At 41.9% G+C, this 19,966-nt stretch overlaps 2 protein-coding genes across 3 annotated transcripts in view; one reads left to right on the top strand and one right to left on the bottom strand.

Moving 5' to 3' along the window:
* Positions 1 to 638: 638 nt before the first annotated feature.
* Positions 639 to 18,584, bottom strand: LOC103558542 (transcription initiation factor TFIID subunit 4). Its single transcript, XM_070571905.1, has 3 exons — positions 17,981 to 18,584; positions 2,061 to 2,127; positions 639 to 882 (listed from the first exon to the last, which is right to left on the bottom strand). Exon 1 carries the CDS (start codon positions 18,582 to 18,584, stop codon positions 18,012 to 18,014), a length of 573 nt encoding a protein of 190 aa, XP_070428006.1. The 3' UTR covers positions 639 to 882; positions 2,061 to 2,127; positions 17,981 to 18,011.
* The window catches only part of PSME4 (proteasome activator subunit 4), an 84,699-nt gene continuing 83,293 nt past the window's right edge, over positions 18,561 to 19,966 (top strand). Inside the window, exon 1 of one of the 2 annotated variants that reach the window (XM_008531599.2) lies at positions 18,561 to 18,821. In XM_008531599.2, coding sequence (XP_008529821.1) covers positions 18,583 to 18,821 — 239 coding nt within the window. In that variant the 5' untranslated portion in view covers positions 18,561 to 18,582. The remainder of the gene's footprint in view (positions 18,822 to 19,966) is intronic. The other variant, XM_070573889.1, reaches the window with a different exon arrangement.

A 19,966-nucleotide genomic window follows, 5' to 3' on the forward strand; every position in this document is an offset into this window, starting at 1 on the left:
CTCCCCATTTTTTCCCCACAGGTGTCAGGTCAGCATCCAAATAGGAAGGCTTTCTCCACTCAATCCTCCTCTCTCTCTCTTTCTCTCTCACAGGTGTTATACTCCACTTTCCAACTAACATAAACATACTTTGGAAATACATGAAAAGTGACACATTACAAAATTCATACAAATAAAAAGTTAAATTGATAGCAGTGAATTAATTGTGTCTAGGAAAGGCATATTCTAAGTTTAATTATTTCACGCGCTAGAAAACTAAGAAATACGGGGCTGGCCTCATGGCCGAGTGGTTAAGTTCACGCGCTCCGCTGCAGGCGGCCCAGTGTTTCATTGGTTCGAATCCTGGGCACGGACATGCCACTGCTCATCAAACCACGCTGAGGCAGCGTCCCACATGCCACAACTAGAAGGACCCACAATGGAGGATGTACAACTACGTACTGGGGGGCTTTGGGGAGAAAAAGGAAAAAAATAAAATCTTTAAAAAAAAAAGAAATTGAAAAAAAAGAAAACTAAGAAATGTGATAACAATGATTGATGTATTGAGAAAAACACCAAGGTCACTTCAGGTTTGAATGAGTTTCTATATGCTGAAATCTTTTCTTTGATTTAACTTGAGATTAAATAAGAGACTGAAGTAGCTATTTGGACATTTCTTTATTTAGAGGAGCCAATTTATTTCAAAGAGAACATTTTCATCTCACAACTGAAAGTAATAATGGGATAAATGGGAGGAGCAGAGCAGTTCTCTGAGACAAATGCTGCAGCTGGGGTTCGGTAAATGTGAGAGTCAGTATATGCACTAAAAATATGTCCTTCAGAAGCTAAGATTCTTGAAGTTTCTTTTGAATATACTTTCTGTCTTGTGCTCATGAGACATTTCTGTGAAAAAGGAAAGATGCGCCTGTCATGGCAGTGTTGAAAAAATACATATGCATGTAAAGAACTGTCACACCAACTTCATATGCAGAATGTAACGGAAACTCTACATGACAGACCATCTAACACTATCAGCTAAACATAACCACTCTTCCTGTTTGGTTTGATGGGGGACGTTTTAGCGTAACGTTAGAAGTATATTTTGCTGAGTGTGTTAGGCTGGGGGAGATTACTTGGTCATTGAGTTTCAGTTGTTCAGTCATAGAGTAATTTGGGAATGAAATTGTTACACTAGAAGTAGTTTTGAGCTAATACAAAACTATTTGGTTGAAGCCCTAATCATTTCATTCTTATTTCTAATTGCTACCCAACACAATAGTTTCCTTTTGAAGTAGATCTTGGTAAAGGTTGAAACATTTCAATGGTATAAATTAAAATTATTGCCTCTCATTAATAAAACATTTAGAAAATAATTCCACAGTCCACCTTAACCACCAGCATGACCTCTCTACTTCCAGCTTCCCATCTTAGATATTCTCTTTCCCAGATTATTTTCCTCCTTACTCTACAAATTCCCAATTTTCTACTTTTTCCTCATACCTTCTACATCATTTCCACAACTCTCTACTCTCAACTGAGGACATTGCTTCATACTTCTCTGAGAAAACAGAAGCCGTCAGAAGTTGCTCATCTTCTGCATCCCAAATCTACGATTCTACCTATATTTTCTCCTTCTTCCCTCACATTTCAATGGAAGAAGTGTCTCTCCTCCCATCATTTCACTCCTGTTCTGGATCCAATCCCTCTCTCTCTACATCATCAACTCTCCCTTTCTGATGAAACATTCTGATCCCAAACAAACATGTGTACATCATCATCTCTCCCTTTCTGATGAAACATTCTGATCCCAAACAAACATGTGCTAGTGTCTCTCACCTGTTAAAAACTTTTTCCTGACTTTTATACTCTTCAAGCTACCTTTCTTTCTTTTGTTTCCTCTCATAGAAAATTTGAAATATTCTTTCTCTACATGCTATCTCCACTTCCTCACCAACCAGTCACTCTTGAATCCTCCCTAATCCAGCTTCCCTGTCCCACCATGTCTCTGAAATTGTGCCTGTCAAGGTCAACAATGACCTCTGTATTGACAAATCACTTGGTCACTTTGGTCCTTATCTTACTTGATTCTTCAGCAGCATCTCTCTCCCTGGAAACATTCTCCTCCTGTAGCTTCTGTGATGTCACTCTCTGCAGAAAAGAGTTAACATAGCAGGTTTGAGATTGCTATCCTTTGAAGGGGCTTGCAAGGTTAGCCCTTGGCTAACATTTGGAAACTCGATTTTCGGAAGTGTTCCCTTTGTTCCCTAACTGATAATGATGGCTCACTGTGCCTACACTGTGTAAACAATGTGGTTTATGCTGAACACCTGCTTTCCTTCTGGGACTCTGGAAATTTGTAGGCAGAGTGCCTATATTACCAGACCCCAATAAAAATCTTGGGCACTGAGTCTCTAGTGGGCTTCCCTAGGCAGAAACATCACACATATGTTGCTGTATTTTCATTGCTGGGGGAGAGTGTGCTCTGCATGACCCCTCATGGGAGAGAGAAGGCATAAGGAAGCCTGCCCATGGATTTCTCCAGACTGGACCTGTGTTTTTTTCCCCTTACAATCCAGGGCTGTTTATTTACTATACCACTGTGATAAATCTTAGCTGTGAGTACAGCTATGCCGATTCCAGTGAGCCTCTTAGTGAATATCTGAACATGGAGCTGGTCTTGAGGACTCCTAACACTACTCTGTCCTGGTTTTCCTTTTCTCAGATTCCTTTGTTGATTTCTCCTCCACTGTCCCACTTGGAGCCTCAAGGTTTTGCTCTCTTCTCTTCTCTATACTGCTTTCTGGGTGATCTTTTTTGGTCCCTTAACATTAAATATAATATCATCTATATGCTGATAACTTCTAAATTTATATCTCCAGTCTAGTTCCTACCACTAACTATAGAAACCAGAAATCCAAAAAACTACTTGAATCTTTACTTATGATGTTCTAGGCAAATTTAATATGGCCAGTATGGAACTCATGATTGCTTTTTCTCAAATCTCGTCCTAGCCTCTGTTTTCCTCATCTCAATGAATGATTCTACCATACACACTATTACCAAAGGCAGAAATGTGGGAGTCATCTGTGACTCTTCCCTATCTGTCACACTATATTCTATCATCTCCTCCTGATACAAGCCATCATCATCGCTATCATCCTCTCTCACTGGATTGCTGAAATAGCCTCCTAATTAGTCTCCCTACTCCATTTTCACCCCTGTATAATCTACTCTCCATTCAGAGTCAGGGAGATCCTTTGAAAGTTTAAAACAAATGATGTAATTCTTCTGATTAAAAACTTATCTTTCAGTTTCCATCGCTCTTAGGGTAAATCTTAAATCTTGGTTCACTTATTAGGTTAGAAGAAAGAGTAGGTGCATTGTGAAAAAGCTTGACTTGATGAAGAAACTGATAGAAGGTCAGAGTACCTAGAATAGAATGAGTGAATGGGGAATCAAGATATGAGATGAAATATTAAGAGAGGAAGGCATCTTTTCTTGCAGAGCCTTGTTTTTGAGTATTTATTACAAAAATACGTGCTGGCATGTGGAAGCAAAAGCCATAATAACGCAAAAATGTTCTCTAATGAACTATAATGATCATTTATAAAATGAATCCCTATCAAATATTTTTCCATACAAAACACTGGTACTTATTTTCCCCACCCTATCTCATTCAGTTGCCCCTCAGTTGACATCTTCATTGGTTTGAAGTTTGAGATTGTGGTAAACACCCAAAAATATTAATCAAATGCAAACCAAATAAATCAAAAATAATTGAACTGTAGATTTTGCAACAGGTACAAGATTTCATGAAGTTGATGAAAGTGATATTAGAGAGCTCTTCAAATCACACACGATGCTGTTGGCAAGTGAGCTTCCATAGTTATACCAGTTAACAATAGAAGCAGAGAAAATAGAAAAGGAGTGTGCTTCAAAAAGAAATAATTTGAGGGGCCAGCCCAGTGGCATAGCAGTTGTGTTCATGCACTCTGCTTTCGTGGCCTGGGGTTCACCAATTCAGATCTTGGGCACAGACCTAGCACCACTTATCAAGCCATGCTTTGGTAGGCATCCCACATATAAAGTAGAGGAAGATGGGCACGGATGTTAGCTCAGGGCCAAGCTTCCTCAGCAAAAGGAGGAGGATTGGGAACAGATGTTAGCTCAGAGGTAATCTTCCTCAAAAAAAAAAAGAAAAAGTTTGAATATCAAGCAATTAAGGGAGATCACTAGGAAAACTGATGAGGCTCTTGATAATTTTTACAAAAATCACTCTATGCATATTAAGAGAAAAAAAAAAGCCGCAGGCTGGGAGAAAATATTTGCAAATCACATGCACAATACAGGACGTATCCTCAGAATATATAAAGAACTCTCAAAATTCAATAATAAGATAACAAATAAGGCCCCAAAAAGAGGACAAAAGATTTTAATAGACACTTCACCACAAAAGATACTAAATTAGCATGCAAAAAGATGCTCATCATTATTAGTCATTAGGAAAATGCAAATTGGAACCACAATGAGCTACTACTACACTCCTAATAGAAAGGCTAAAGTTAAAAAGACCAATCATACCAAGCAGGCAAGGATGTGGAGCAACTAGAACTCTCATACACTGTTGGTAAAAATGTAAAATGGCATAACCACATTGGAAAATGGCTTGCAGATTCTTAAAAAGTTATACTTACACCTACGATGTGTTCCAGCCATTCTTCTCCAAGGTATTTACTCAAGAGAAAAGGAAATGTATCTGCATACAAAGACTCATACATTAATATTCATAGCAGCTTTATGTAACAGCCAGAAAATGGAAACAATCGAAACTCAACAAATGAATGGATAAGCAAATTGTGGTATATTCGAACAGGGAACTCTAATCAGCAGTTGTTTGAGAGAAAACTCTAAAATCACACCAACCCTGATGAAGTTCAAGGGTGGTCACCTGACCAGCAGCATCAGCATCATCTGGGAATTTGTTAGAAATGCAAATTCTATTCTCAGACTCCACACCAGACCTGCTGAATCACAAACTCTAGGGGCGGGAGCTCTCCCAACCACTGATCTGGTTGCTGACTGATCTGCTGATCTGCTAAAAGTATCAGCGAATGTTCTTGATATGTCAGTTATCTTCATTGTCAGTAACCAACTTTGGTTAACGTAAATTGAAGACGAATTTATTGGAAACTATCAGGTAACTCACAGAACTGATGAAAAATGATAAGAAACATTCTCAGATAATAGGCTGGAATTAAGGGATTCAAGATAGCAGAAATAATCTACTGCTGCCACCACCCATGTATGTCATCTCTTCTATTTGACACAGTGGTCACTGTAGGTAGCCACTGCTCCTGATAACACAGCCACAGATGCCAGATTGCCTACGCCATAGTTACCACAGATCCAATGTCATCCATCATCTCTTCACCTTGGCATCACTTGCTCAAGATTTAAAGTACATCCTGTCCAAATCTGGTCACAAGGCTGTCAGGGGAGTGAATAGAGGGTGAATCTCACCCCTTAGGCTTCTAAAGTTACAGGTAGGAGCTCACTTCTCACCAAGACCTGGATAATGGGGCATTTCCCAAATCTAGAGGGTAGGTTCAGACGCTGAGTAGTCAAAAACAATTACAGATGCCGACTATTGTAAGTGTTCTGAATAAAGTAAATTAGGTGTATTTTTAGCAGGACCGTGTTCCAGCAGAATTAGTCAAATTTATTCTTTGTATTACTAAGTATGGACTTAAGAACTGTACATAAAACTTATTCTTTGTTCTTGAGAGATTTGTCTTTTCATTTAAGTTTTGGCTCACATTGGATCCTAAGAGTGGATGGTGCCAGCATGTGCCTTTCTGCATATTTGAGTAAAGACTGTGAAATGAAATGACTGGGTTTGGAACAGTGCTACTTTGGCTGAACTGTTGGTGGTCTTCGAGTGGTATTATTTATGTCTGAATTAATTGGACATTCATAGGCAAAAATAAGACCCTTGACCTAAATGTCACACCTCATATAAAAATTAACTCAATTTTCACTGACTTAAATGCAAAACATAAAACTATAACAATTTAAAAAAAATCTTTGAATCTAGGACTAGACAGAATTCTTAGATTTGACACCAAAAGTTTGACCCACAAAAGGAAAAACTGAAGGGGTCAGTGCCACGGCTGAGTGGTTAAGTTCACAAGCTCGGCTTCAGCAGCCCAGGGTTTCGCCAGTTCAAATCCTGGGCAAGGACATGGCACTGCTCATCAGGCCACGGTGAGGTGGCGTCCCACATAGCACAACCAGTAGGACCACCACAACTAGAATGCACAACTATGTACTGGTGGGGCTTTGGGGAGAAGAAGAAGAAAAAATAAAGAAAGAAAAGGTTTTTTTAAAAAAAGGAAAAATTGATAAACTGGACCTCATGAAAATTAAAAACTTTTACTCTGCAGAAGACTCTATTAAGAGGATGAAAAGACAAGCTACAAAGGAGAAAATATTTTCAAGCCACATATCTGACAAAGGAATAGTATCTGGAATATACTAAGAACTCTCAAAACTCAACAGTAAAAACCCAAGCAATCTAATTAGAAAGCAAGCAAAAACATGAGCAGACATTTCATCAAAGAGGACATGCAGGTTGTAAATAAGCACATGAAACATGGTCAACATCACTAGCCACTAGGAAAATGCAAATTAAATCCATAATGAAATATCACTACACATTTATCAGAATGGTTAAAATAAACAGTAGTGACAATAACAAATGTTGGCAAGGATGCAGAGCAACTGGAGTACTCATACATTGCTGGTGAGAATGTAAAGTGGCACAGCCACTCTGGATAACAGTTTGGTGGTTTTTTATTTACAAAACTAAACATGCAGGGCCGGCCCTGTAGCTGAGTGGTTAAGGTCATGCGCTCCGCTTTGGTGGCCCAGGGTTTTGCTGGTTCCGATCCTGGGCACACACCTAACACCATTCATCAAGCCATGCTGAGGCAGCGTCCCAAATAGCACAACTAGAAGGACCTACAACTAGAATATACAACTATGTATTGAGGGGCTTTGGGGAGAAGAAGAAGAAGGAAAAAAAAAAAGATTGGCCATAGATGTTAGCTTAGGGCCAATCTTTGAAAAAAAAAAAAACTAAACATGCAACTCAGCACGACCCAGCAATTGCTCTCTTGGGCATTTATCCCAGAGAAATGAAAACTTACGTTCACACAAAAACCTGTAGACAAATGTTCATAGTGGCTTTATTTGGAGTAGCCAAAAGCAACCCAGATGTCCTTCAGTGGGTGAATGGTTAAACAAACTATGGTACAACCATACCATGGAATGCTATTCAGCAATAAAATGGAGCGAACTATTGGTACATGCAAGAACTTAGATGAATCTCCAGGAAATTATGCTGAGAGAAAAGAGCTAATCCCAAGAGGCTACATCCTGTATGATTCCATTTATATAATAGTCTCGAAATAATAAAATTGTAGAAATAGAGAACAGATTAGTAATTTCCAGTGGTTAGAGACATGGGAGGGTTCAGAGAAGTGAATGTGGCTATAAAGGGCAACAGGAGGGATCCTTGTGGTGATGAAAATGTTCTTATCTTGACTGTGTCATCGTAAATATCCTGACTGTGATATTGGACTACAGATGATACCAGTTTTGCAAGATGATACCAATTTTGGGAAACTGGGTAAAGGGTACAAGGGACGTCTCTGCATTAGTTGTACAACTACATTTCTATTTCTACATGTGAATCTACAATTATCTCAAAATAAAAAGATCAATTTAAAAAACAAAGCAACATCTGGAAAACTGAATTACTCAGGTTCTAAGTCCAGAAAGGCAGTTCACTCTCTATGGGTGGGGATGAGCGTTTTCCCACAGCAAACGCTGTGTCCACCACGGACTATCCACAGGTCCAAAATGAAGAGGGCTTAGACAGAGAAAGGAAGGACTTACCTTGTTCTCTAAGCTAAATGGGAATTAGGAGCCTACACTTTGTAAGGAAGCCTGGAACTGCTGCTTTTTGTTTTAATTTTGTATATATATATATATATATATATATATATATATATATATATATAAGCCTCATACACATATATAAAAGGGCACGTATCATAACTGTACAGCTCAATGAATTTTAACATAGTAAACACACTCATGTCAACAGCTCCCAGATGAAGCAACAGAACATAACCAGCACCCTGGAAGCCCCTCTCATAGCCCCTTTCCGTACTTGATGCTCAAGGGTAACCATTATTCTGACTTCTAACACCACAGATTAGTTTGGCCTGTCTTAACTTACATAAACAGAATCATACAGAACATGATCTTTTGTGTCTTCTTTTGCTCCAACATTGTGTTTTTGAGATTCACCCATATTGTTGCACGTATTTGCAGATTTTTCATCCTTATTGCTATGTAGTATTTTATTGTGGGAATAAATCACAATTTATCCATTCTACTGTTGATAGGGATTTGGATAATTCCCTGTTTTGGACTCTTGGATACTGCTGCTGAGAATTCTTAAATGAATGTCCTTTGGTGAATATATGTACACATTTCTGTTCTATTTTCCAGATAGTGGCTGCTCTATCAGCCTGGATCTTGGAGTGAGGACAACATGGAGAAAGGCTCCTTCTTGGACTGCGATGGAAATATAGTAAATCTTAAGCCACTGAGATTTTGGGATTGTTTATTAGTGCAGGATAACCTGACGCAATTTATTGATACAACTATTGTCATTATCTTGTTCCTGATTTTAATGGGTCTTCTAAAGTTTCACTTTAAGAATATTGACAGAAATTTTATCGTTTAACGAAGTTCCCTTTTATTTTCTAATTTGATAAGCATTTTTATCATGAACAAGTGAATTGCACTTAATGATTTTTCTGCATGCATTCTGCAACATTTGTCAAGATGTTGGTTTTTCTGCATTAATGTGTCGAATTTTATTGGTAGATTTTGTAACACTGAACTAGCTCTGTGTCTCTGAGATAAACCCTACAAGCTCTCAAAGTGTTATTATTTATTTTATTTTTTTTTGGAGGAAGATTAGCCCTGAGCCATCTACTGCCAATCCTCCTCTTTTCGCTGAGGAAGACTGGCCCTGAGCTAACATCCATGCCCATCTTCCTCTACTTTACACGTGGGATGCCTACCACAGCATGGCTTGCCAAACGGTGCCATGTCTGCACCCAGGATCTGAACCAGCAAATCCTGGGCCGCCAAAACGGAACATGTGCACTTAACCGCTGAGCCACCAGGCTGGCCCCTCAAAGGATTATTTTTTTAATATACACTTCTGGATTCAATTTGTTAGTTTTGTTTTTTGTTTTGTTGAGGACAATTATCCCTGAGCTAACATCTGCTGCCAATCCTTCTCTTTTTTGCTGAGGAAGATTGGCCCTGAGCTGACATATGTGCCCATCTTCCTTATTTTATACATGGGATGCCTGCCACAGTATGGCTTGATAAGCAGTGCACAGGTCCACACCCGGCATCTCCATCAGTGAACCCGAGGCTGCTGAAGGGAACATGTACACTTAACTGCTGTGCCACTGGGCTGGACCCTCAATTTGTTAGTATTTTTGTTAGGAGTTTTTCCATCTATGTTCAAATCAGATTGGTCTATAATTTCCTCACTCAGTTTTGAGGTTAAGTTTAAATTAGTTCTAGTTCCTAACTGCCAACTACCAAGGCATTTTTTGGCCTTCATAAAGCATCTCATTGTTCACCAACAGTTGCCCCTTCAATGTACTGGTTATTTTTATTATGATAATGATGATGATGATGTCCAGAGTTATCTTTCTAATCTACAAGGCCTCCTCATGTCATGCCCCTGACTCAAAGATCATAGGATAAACCTCAAAAACCATTGGTAGGGCCGGCCCAGTGGCGCAGCGGTTAAGTGCACACCTTCCGCTTCAGCGGCCCGGGGTTAGCGGGTTCGGATCCTGGGGTGGACATGGCACCGCTTGGCAAGCCATACTGTGGTAGGCATCCCATATATAAAGTAGAGGAAGATGGGCATGGATGTTAGCTCAGGGCCAGTCTTCCTCAGCAAAAAGAGGAGGATTGGCAGTAGAGAGCTCAGGGCTAAGCTTCCTCCAAAAATATATATATATATATATAAAACAACAAACAAACAAACAAACAAAAAACCATTGGAAGGCATACATGACTATTTGTAATCTGGTTTCAGCTTACCTTCTCATCTCTTCTCTTGCCATTATCCACACTTTCTATGATTTACCATACCATACTCTGCTCCCTGGCCAAAGTAGGCTCACTGAAAACTCCAGGCCTTTCTACATACTGATGCCTCTACCTGGGATATACCTACCCACTTGACTTTAAGACTTCAAGACCCTAATGTTACCCCTTCAGCTTCCCCCAAGTATTTGGTTACTGCCCACAGCACTATACTCATATATCTGAAATAGTTTTTGGATAAAATCCAAAATTCTCAACTCAGTTTACAAGGTCCTACATGATCTAACTCTGCTTACCTTATCAGCCTTATCTGCTACTCTTACCCTCTCTCTCTGAGCACGCTGGTCCTTTCTGAGCTTCTTGGACAAGCCAAGTTCTTCCCCTACCTTAAGCCTCCACTCATACTGTTTTCCTAGCTGGATTATTTCTAACTACCATTCTTCCCAATTCCTTATTCCTTATTCACCAAATGCTACCTCCTCAGAGAAATCTTTCTAGGCCTCCCAGTCTAGGCCAGGTCCCCCTATTCTACACAATCAGAGCACCCTTTCTCCTATTAAACCATTTAACAAAATTATAATTACAGGGGCTGGCCCAGTGGCACAGTGGTTAAGCGCGCATGTTTCGCTTTGGCAGCCCGGGGTTTGCTGGTTCGGATCCTGGGTGTGGACATGGCACTGCTTGGCAAGCCACGCTGTGGTAGGCATGCCACATATAAAATAGAGGAAGATGGGCACAGATGTTAGCTCAGGGCCAGTCTTCCTCAACAAAAAGAGGAGGATTGGTGGCAGATGTTAGCTCAGGGCTAATCTTCCTCAAAAAAAAAAAAGTAGGGAGTGACCATTAAAACATAAGCCCCCGTCCTCTAAAACTGAGGAAATAAAATAGAAAGATAAAAATAAAACAGAAAGAACTATTGGATGAGGCATTGAATTCTTCACAGTCTATGGAAGAGAGTTTGCATTAGTTTTATCTAGCAATCTTAAGAGGTAGGAAGATCCTAACCGACATCTGGTTTCAATTTTAACTTATTTGTTTATTTGTGTCAATCCATTAGACAGTGAACTCCTTGAGGACAAGCACTGTGTGATTCATTTTATCATCTCAAACTTGGCACTCAGGAGGCACTCAATACATGCTTATTGAATTAATGGACATATAATCCAGTCTGGAGAATTAGGAATTTGATATATTACCCCTTGTATGAGTCTATAAATTTTAAAAGAGATTCTGCTTAGTAAAAAGAAACAGATTGCAAAGGGTTGCATTTCAAGCAACAGATAAAGTATGAGTGTCTTGCTGGCTACTCAAACTATTCATGCAGACAATTCCATTCTCTGCCTATGAGCAAGGCCTGTTCTATTTATACATATAAAAACTGGCGGTAGGTGGAAAGAGTGTACATCCTCTTTGTGCATCAGTTATTATCTCTCCACTGACTCTATTGTTAATTTCTTCAACTACCATTAAAAAATACAATACATGTCTTTACTATATTTGATTATGAGGGAAGCTGTGACCTCTTACATTATTCAAAGCTTATCAAAAAAGAAGAAACACAAATAGCTTCAGTGGTGAGGAAAAACTCTTTTTGCATTAAAATATCAAATAGGTATTTTAAAAATAATAAATTATTTTTTAGTCGTTAAATAAATATAACTTGGTGGATAGGCATCATCAGTGACCACCTATGTGATATGTAGATTCTAAAAAAAGCTCCTAATCATCCACAATTACTCCCTTTTGTTGCCAATGATATCTAATATTTTAGAGTTAGAAGTTCATTCCTTATGGGTCTTCCAGTTCCACTGGCATGGCAGGCTGAGCTAATGCAGAAACTCTCTTCTATAGGAATGCTTCATTAAACAGAACAATAAATGATAACCATACATGAGCTCACATAGAGAAAAGGAAAATCTCCAGATGTCAGAAACAAAGAGGAAAGGAAAGCCACAGTGATAAGCGTTAACTCTCCACCAGCTTTGGGGCAGAGTTATTGGATCTGAAAACAGCAAGTGAGGTGGCTTTCTTTTCCTTTTTTTTAATGATTGTCCCTGAGTTAACATCTGCTGCCAATCTTTTTTTTTTTCTTTCCCCCCCAAACCCCTGAGTACATAGTTGTATATTCTAGTTGTAGGTCCTTCCAGTTCTGCTATGCGGGACGCTGCCTCAGCATGGCTTGACGAGTGGTGTCAGGTCCTCGACCAGGATCTGAACTGGTGAAACCCTTGGCCGCTGAAGCAGAGTGCACAAACCCAACCACTCGGCCATGGCCCAGCCCCAGCAGTTGGCTTTTAACATCTGCTCAGGGATAGAAATTGACGCCATGGACCTAAGGCAATTGGAAGTAAAATACTGCATAAAAACAGAACTCTCCAAGCGTTGAATTCCCAGGCCTGTAACTTGCATAGGATAGAAATCCAAATTTACACTAGATGCAAAATGAACATAAATATTGATCAGTACTGGGCCTGTGATACTTCATGCATCTGGTGCAAGCAAACAAAATACTGCTCTGGGTCACGTGGGATTCCCACAGAGAAATAAAGCTATCTGAAGATGATCCCAAAATATAGAAAAATTATAAAACACAAGTAAATGATCCATCATGAACAAAAGTCAACAAACATATAGCACTGCTAAGAATTTGAGATAATAGAAAGTATGTCTAAATTTGACTGTCTAAAATAATTAAATACATATTTCTAAAATGATTAAAGAAGTCATTGGAACCATAAAGGACAAAACTCAATGAAAAACAGAATAGGCAGATTTGGAAAAAAACTAAATAGAGGGCCATCCTGGTGGCAGTGGTTAAGTGCACACGTTCTACTTCGGCGGCCCAGGGTCAGTGGGTTCAGATCCCACGTGCGGACATGGCACCGCTTGGCAAGCCATGCTGTGGTAGGCGTCCCACATATAAAGTAGAGGAAGATGGGCACGGATGTTAGCTCAGGGCCAGGCTTCCTCAGCAAAAAGAGGAGGACTGGCAGTAGTTAGCTGAGGGCTAATCTTCCTAAAAAAAAAAAACCACAAATCTCCTGCAAGATAAACAGAAAGAAGCCCAGAGAGAAAAATGGTAAAATAATCAAAGCAAAATTCATTCCTTTAGCTGTGATTTCCTTCTTATTAAAAAGTGAAGTCCAGGGGTTGGCCCCGTGGCCGAGTGGTTAAGTTCGCGTGCTCCGCTGTCCAAATATGCTCTGGTTCAAATGAAGAGAATGGATCTTACGGCTGGATGAGAAGAGAAGTGTTTCTGGATGAAAAAATTCAAAACTTAAAAATCATATGGGGGTCCGGCCTGGTGGCATAGCAGTTAAATTTGTGTGCTCCACTTTGGTGGCCTGGCATTCACCAGTTTGGATCCCAGGCACGGACCTATGCACCACTTATCAAGCCATGCTGTGGCAGGCATTCCACATATAAAGTAGAGGAAGATGGGTACAGATGTTAGCTCAAGGCCACTCTTCCTCAGCAAAAAGAGGAGGATTGGCAGCAGATGTTAGCTCAGGACTACTCTCCCCCCAATCCCCCCAAAAACAGGGTTGGCCTCATGGCCCAGTGGTTAAGTTCACACACTCTCCTTCAGCAGCCCAGGGTTTCACCAGTTTGGATCCTGGGCATGGACATGGCACTGCTCATCAAGCCATGCTGCAGTGGCATCCCACATAGAAGGACTAGAATGACTTATAACTAGGATACACAACTACGTACTGGGGCTTTGGGGAGGAAAAAACAAATCATATAAGAACTAGAAAAAAATCCTCATTTCTCAGATCCAATATTCTTGTGGGTTTAATAACTGTAACAGAGGGTGTCTGGATATTTGATTATATTAGAATGAGTCATTCTAATATAATTTAAAAACTTTTAAAGATTACGCTCTGGCAACAGAGATTCTTCCAGTTACAATATAGCTCCAGCCCCAAACATATCATATACAGAAACAAACTAAGGCAGGGGAAGGTGTGAAACTAACTGCCACTTTTGTTCACTGTTAATAATAAGTGGATTATCCAGTAGTGAACCAATAAGTATATCAAAGACATAAATATTTGATCGATAATTATCCCTGCCAATTCCTCCAGTTTGAGGAGAAACCTCTTTCTTCAGAATATTTTTCCAAGAGCTACTGCACTTTCTTCCAAGAAGGGCAATTACAGTATGCTTTCTAGAGGAGTCTGATAAGCCAGTGTCTCCCTCAGGACAGGACTGAGGAAAGCAGGCTGTTATCGTTGGGCAGAGTGTCCGGAGCTCTAAGAGATAAAAAATGCTTGCCAGTTGGTCTCAGGAGAAAACTGACCCCAGTCTTTGGGTTACTGTCTTCAATGATGAGTAGACTATGTCCCTCAGAGACACTTAAGGTCTCCCAACTGTCTCACCTGAAGGGGTTTCAATAGTGTTTTCTATTAAATTTCACATGAATAACGGAAACAGACTTCATCTCTTCTGGTTCAATAATTCTTTCGACTTTTCCACTTCAGACATAAACTCCCAGGGAACCTGACATCACCTGGAACTGCTTCTTTGAAATCTTATCCAAACACTCCTGTTCTTCCAGGTGCCTTGCTCAGGCTAATCCTTTCATACTGTCCTCGTACCTTACCAGGATCTGAGTCCCTTGACCCTTCTACTCTGCCTATCAGCCCTCTTCTCTCTTCACTTAGACTTCAACCAACTTAGTTGTTAACCACTCTCTGTCAAATATTTTCAACACAATAATCTCTATTGAGAGAAGAGAATTCAATGAGATAATGTAGGTAAAGCACTGGCAGAGAGAAGTGTTCACCAAATGGTAGCCAAGACCACCACTATCACCACCATCAACATACATAACATTCTCTTGCTCCTTTGTCATTCTATCATACCAGCCTGCGTCTCATACAATCCTCAGCTGCTAATTATTGAAGAAAATCACTAAATCGTGCAGACAGATGATAGTAAATTCGTGCTTCCAGCCTTAACTGCCAAGCAATTTCTCCTGTTTCTCTCAACAGTTTTCTGAATTTTGAGCGTACTCTAAAACTTCTCCAATCTCCTTAAATCTCCTACCCACCTCTTCTTCCATCATTCTCATTCTCTTGCTTCACAGAGTAAAAAAGAAATCACCATAAAGAACTTCTCCAACTTCCAGCCACTAAATCTGCAAAGCTTTCTTCATTTGCACCTATCTTCCCCTGCTTTCCTCCTCTGACAGTGGAAGCACAGTCTGGTTTACTGCCAAGGGCCAATGACTCCACATTCTCTCCCACTCACTGTCATCCTCACCCACAGCATCTTCAACTTCTCTCTTCATTGGCTCCTTCTCATCAATATTTAAACATATTTAAATATATCCCACCTTCAAAGATTCCTCTTTTTATTCTAGCTACCTCCTTATCTCTCTCTTGTTCTTCCCACTCAGACTTTTGAAAAAGGTTGTCCATATTAGCTGCCTCTATTTATTTACTCCCCATTTGTCCTTTGTCATTGTAATCTGGTTTCCATTACTACACTCCACTGAAACGGTTCTTATCTTCTTTATCAATAACTCCAATAAACCCTTCTAGGGTTTCACCACCTTTGGTAGTTGATCACTTCCTCCATCTCAAACACTGTTTTCAGGAATGCCCATTTGCCTAGAACTCCTCCTACCTCTCTTCTTTTGAGTATTCTTTGTGGTCTCTCTCCTCTTTCTCTGTCCATCCTTAAATATAGGGTTTCTCAGAGTGTGGTCAAGGGCCCTATTCTTTTCATACTGTGAAGTTAATTAAACAAGGAGGCCATTAGGCTGAGATGGTTCTAATGCCTTAGTAACAAACCAACGTAAACAAACCAAAATCTAAACCTTTAAATGGCTCAAGATTACCAAATCTAAACACTAGGAATGACCAATCACAAAAACTAAGTAGGCTTTAAACTATAGCCAACGAAATACAATCATGTGCAGTGAAATGAACTTAGACTCAAGCAGGGACCACATATATAACACTGGTCCCATAAGATTATGTTGACAGAGGGAAGATCACTACATTTTAAACAGCATTTATTTGAGCAATTAGAATTGCAACTTGGGAGACATAGATTCAGGAAGAAACCCAAAACGTGTTCTGATTACAGGAGAGGGGCTTAGGGTATTTATGGGAAAAAGGGAGGATGAAGCGAGCAGTATTTAAGAATTCATTGGTGCTGGATGAGGTAAGGGTAGGTTTGTACATCATTGATTGGCTTAAGATTCAGCCATCAGGCAAAAGGCTAAAACTTGTATGTACTTCATTGATTGGTTAGCCATTCAGTCATCAGCAAAGTTCAGTTTTATCAGTCCTTACAAACAGGATATTCTTGTCTTTACTCACATCTTGGATTGTTGGCAGTTTGGTCCAGTTTGCAAGATAAAGAAAACAAGATGTGCAAGGCAATTCCTCTGAAATGGCTGCTCTGGCTCTATTTTAACATGGCTCCACTGGTGTCATCTTCCACAATTAGTACCATAGAGCCTAGGTGTGTAGTAGACTATACTACTAGGTTTGTGTATGTACATTCAATGATGTTCCCACAATGATGAAATCATCTAACGATGCCTTTCTCAGAACGTATCCCCATCATTAAGCAACACATGACTGTAATTTCTTATCTTTGCTGCCATATCTTCTCTAGTATATGCCTTACCCCTGGCTCCTCTTGGCAGTGCTAACCACACCTGGTTTGGTGCTGCCCAATTCCAATGGATTTTCGCTCAAATACACTCTCAAAATTTTCAATATGCCTCAATTTATCTTTTAGCAATACTCTATATATCTCATTCCCTCCAATCCACCAATATGCTAACCCATATCCGAGTTTAGCTCACCCTCCTGATCTACACATTAAAATACTTACCCATCCCTCAGACACCTCCAAAGCTATTTCTGCTGTGTTCTCTCAGTGAAGGGTTTCACTATCTACCCAGCTTCCCAAGCCAGAAATCTGACATCATCCTGTCTCTTCCCTCTCTTTCACTTCATATGTAATCAACCACTAAGCCCAGGCCAATATACTTGCTGAAACAGCTCTCAAATCATTTCAACTGACATCCAGGTCATCATTATGTCATATTTCTTATTAAGGGGTCCCCCGGTTTCCAATCTTGTCTGTTCTAACCCATTCTCCATACAAAGCCAGTGTGATTTTTCAAAAATGTAAATTGCATCATATCACTCCTATGCTCAAAATCTTTCAGTTTCTTGTTGCCTTTAGGATAAAGGTCTAATAACTCCCTAGCATTTCCTTCTTAGTCTTGATTTTCCACTGCCCTCTCTTGCAAGCAATCTTCAGCCATCCTGAACTTCTCCGAATTGCTTAGAGTGCTTGCTTGCAGCCTCTGAGCTGTTCCCTCAGCTAAAATATACGTTCTCCTCCCTTCTTTTCCTAATCAAATCTGCACTCAACCTTAAGCTCAACTTTATGTATCACTTCTAGGAAACTACCTGACACCCCTCCAGTTTTCAATACTTTAGGTGTTCCCAAGGCAGCCTGTATTTATCTAGCAATTAAGAGTATTGTCTTGTAATTGCCTATTCTCTAGTCTATAGCTCGGCTTGCCTGTAAATCCCTGAAGGGCAGAATCTAGGTGTTCTTACTTTCCATCTCAAGGGCCTAAAAGCAGCACCTGACACATAAAATAGTAGTTCAATAAACACTTGTTGAATGAGTAACAATTCCCCTCTTTGGAATGAGGGTGGACAGGACAATGCCAGAAAGATGACGGCTTACAGTGGACAGAGTAAAAAAAAATCTCCAAGTAACAAGCGGGACGGACACAAAATACCTAGGTTTTTCCACAAACTTGGCCTGGCGGACTAGGCCGACTGCCTTGCCCAAGGCCACGGAGACTGCGGGCTCTCGAGGGCAGCCGCAGGGAGCACGCGACCCCAGGCAAAGAAGGACAATAGCGTGGAATTCGGCCTCGGGCTTCCGGTGGGGAGCCTCGCGCTCGGCGGCTGAGGCCCCGGATCGGGGGTGCGAACCTGGCCCACCGCGAGGAAGGGGGCCCCCGGGGCTCCCGCCGTCGCCGCCGCCGCCGCCGCCACCTCCTCGGGTGCCACCTCCTCCGGTGCCACCTCCTCCGACGCCGTCGCCCCGCCCCGGAAGTGACTTGAGGCCCGTCCGGAACCGCTGGGCCCGGCGGCTGCAGCGTCACCACCCGAGCCGGTGCGGGGCGGGCGGAGCGGCCGCTGCCGCCGCCAACGAACCACAGACCGCGCGGGCGCCAGCAGCGCGCCGGCCAGGGGAGGGGGCCCAGCGGTCGGGCCGAGGACTACAGGCCGCCGGCGGCCGCGGGGCGACGACGACGCGGAGGAGGCGGAGCCCGGAGAGGGGTGGGGGCCGGGGAGGGCTAGGGTGGGAGGGTGGGGGGGTGTCCCTGGGCTCATGGAGCCGGCCGAGCGGGTGGGCGGCGGGGATCCCCCGGAGCCGGGCGGGTGTCCCGCGGACCCGCGGGGCTTCGTCCCGCAGAAGGAGATCGTCTACAACAAGCTGCTGCCCTACGCCGAGCGGCTGGACGCCGAGTCCGACTTGCAGCTGGCCCAGATCAAAAGCAACCTGGGCCGGGCCGTGCAGCTCCAAGAGCTGTGGCCCGGGGGCCTCTTCTGGACCAGGAAACTCTCCACGTAAGTGTGTCCGGGCCCGCAGGATGGGCCAGGAGCAGAGGCTCAGAGGAGGACGTCGGGGGTGGGGTCGGCTCCTCGTCCCACCGGACCGCTGGACCCTCAACTCTGCCCCGGCTCGAGCCAGTGGTCCTCGTGCAGTAGTCTCAGGGTCACGACAGGAGCCTGGGAAGCACTCGGACCTCCCTGCCACTCTCTACGGGACCTCACCAGCCCTCGATATCCTCCCTACTGCTTCTCCCCAAGGAGTCAGGTGGTTTTCCGACCTGCGAGGCCCCCAGGGAAAGAGATGAGCGGTCCTCCAAGGGTCCTCCTTGGACCTTTGCCTGTGGGGGAGGGGAGGCAGAGAGGGTTCGTTTTTGAGGGAGCAGCTCTTGACTTCTGGTGCTTCCTCCGGTTCTTTCTTCCCCTACGGTCCCCGCCTCTTCCTATCCCTGAATTCGCGTCTCGTAACTTTCTGAATGGGAAAGAGGCCGTAGGGAACTTCTAGGTTCTGCTTTTTGGGGGCCTGCTCAGTCTTTGTGAATTTGATTGAAAAGATTGATTTAAGCTCAGCCTTCAGCGCATTGTTGGGCTGTATACTAGACGTTAATGTTGAGAATGTTGAGTCTTAGAACCTCGGCAAAGTGTATGTTGCTCCTGCTGTGGCAATTCCTTTGGAAATGTATGATATCAAGGAATATAGGAGAGCTGTCGGCTTGTCCTGGGCATTATTTGTATCGGGCTCGTGTTAATTTTTGAGTCACTAGGATAAATATAGATTACATAACTCAGTTTCAGGAGTTCATTCTTCTTTTATTACTTTTTTTTTGTTTGGCTTTTTTGTATAAACTAGCTGCAAAGTGTAGTGCCACTGAAATTAGGGGGGAAAAGTGAGTAAAAATATAGCTGGGGGGGCATCTTAGAGACTTTATTTGCTAGATGGGCATCTTCAAGTGTTAGAAGAATTTTTTTAAAAAAAGGTTTTGCTCTGTCTTGTGTGGTTAACTGTACATGAAATCTGGTAACATGGTAAGTTCATGCATGTGGGTACGGAGGATTGAACACACAAGACATAAGTCACTTAGCCAGTGTTTACCGAAATCTGCTGAGTGAACTGGCTGATGACTCAGGGTTTTATAATGCAATAGTCTTCTCTGTGTTTCCTC

Source organism: Equus przewalskii, chromosome 14 (genome assembly GCF_037783145.1).
Source record: "Equus przewalskii isolate Varuska chromosome 14, EquPr2, whole genome shotgun sequence".
Lineage (NCBI taxonomy): Eukaryota > Metazoa > Chordata > Mammalia > Perissodactyla > Equidae > Equus > Equus przewalskii.

What these genes read in the sequence shown, in the direction of transcription:
- LOC103558542 (XM_070571905.1), bottom strand. Translation starts at nt 18,584, where the DNA reads ATGAGCCCAGGGACACCCCCCCACCCTCCCACCCTAGCCCTCCCCGGC.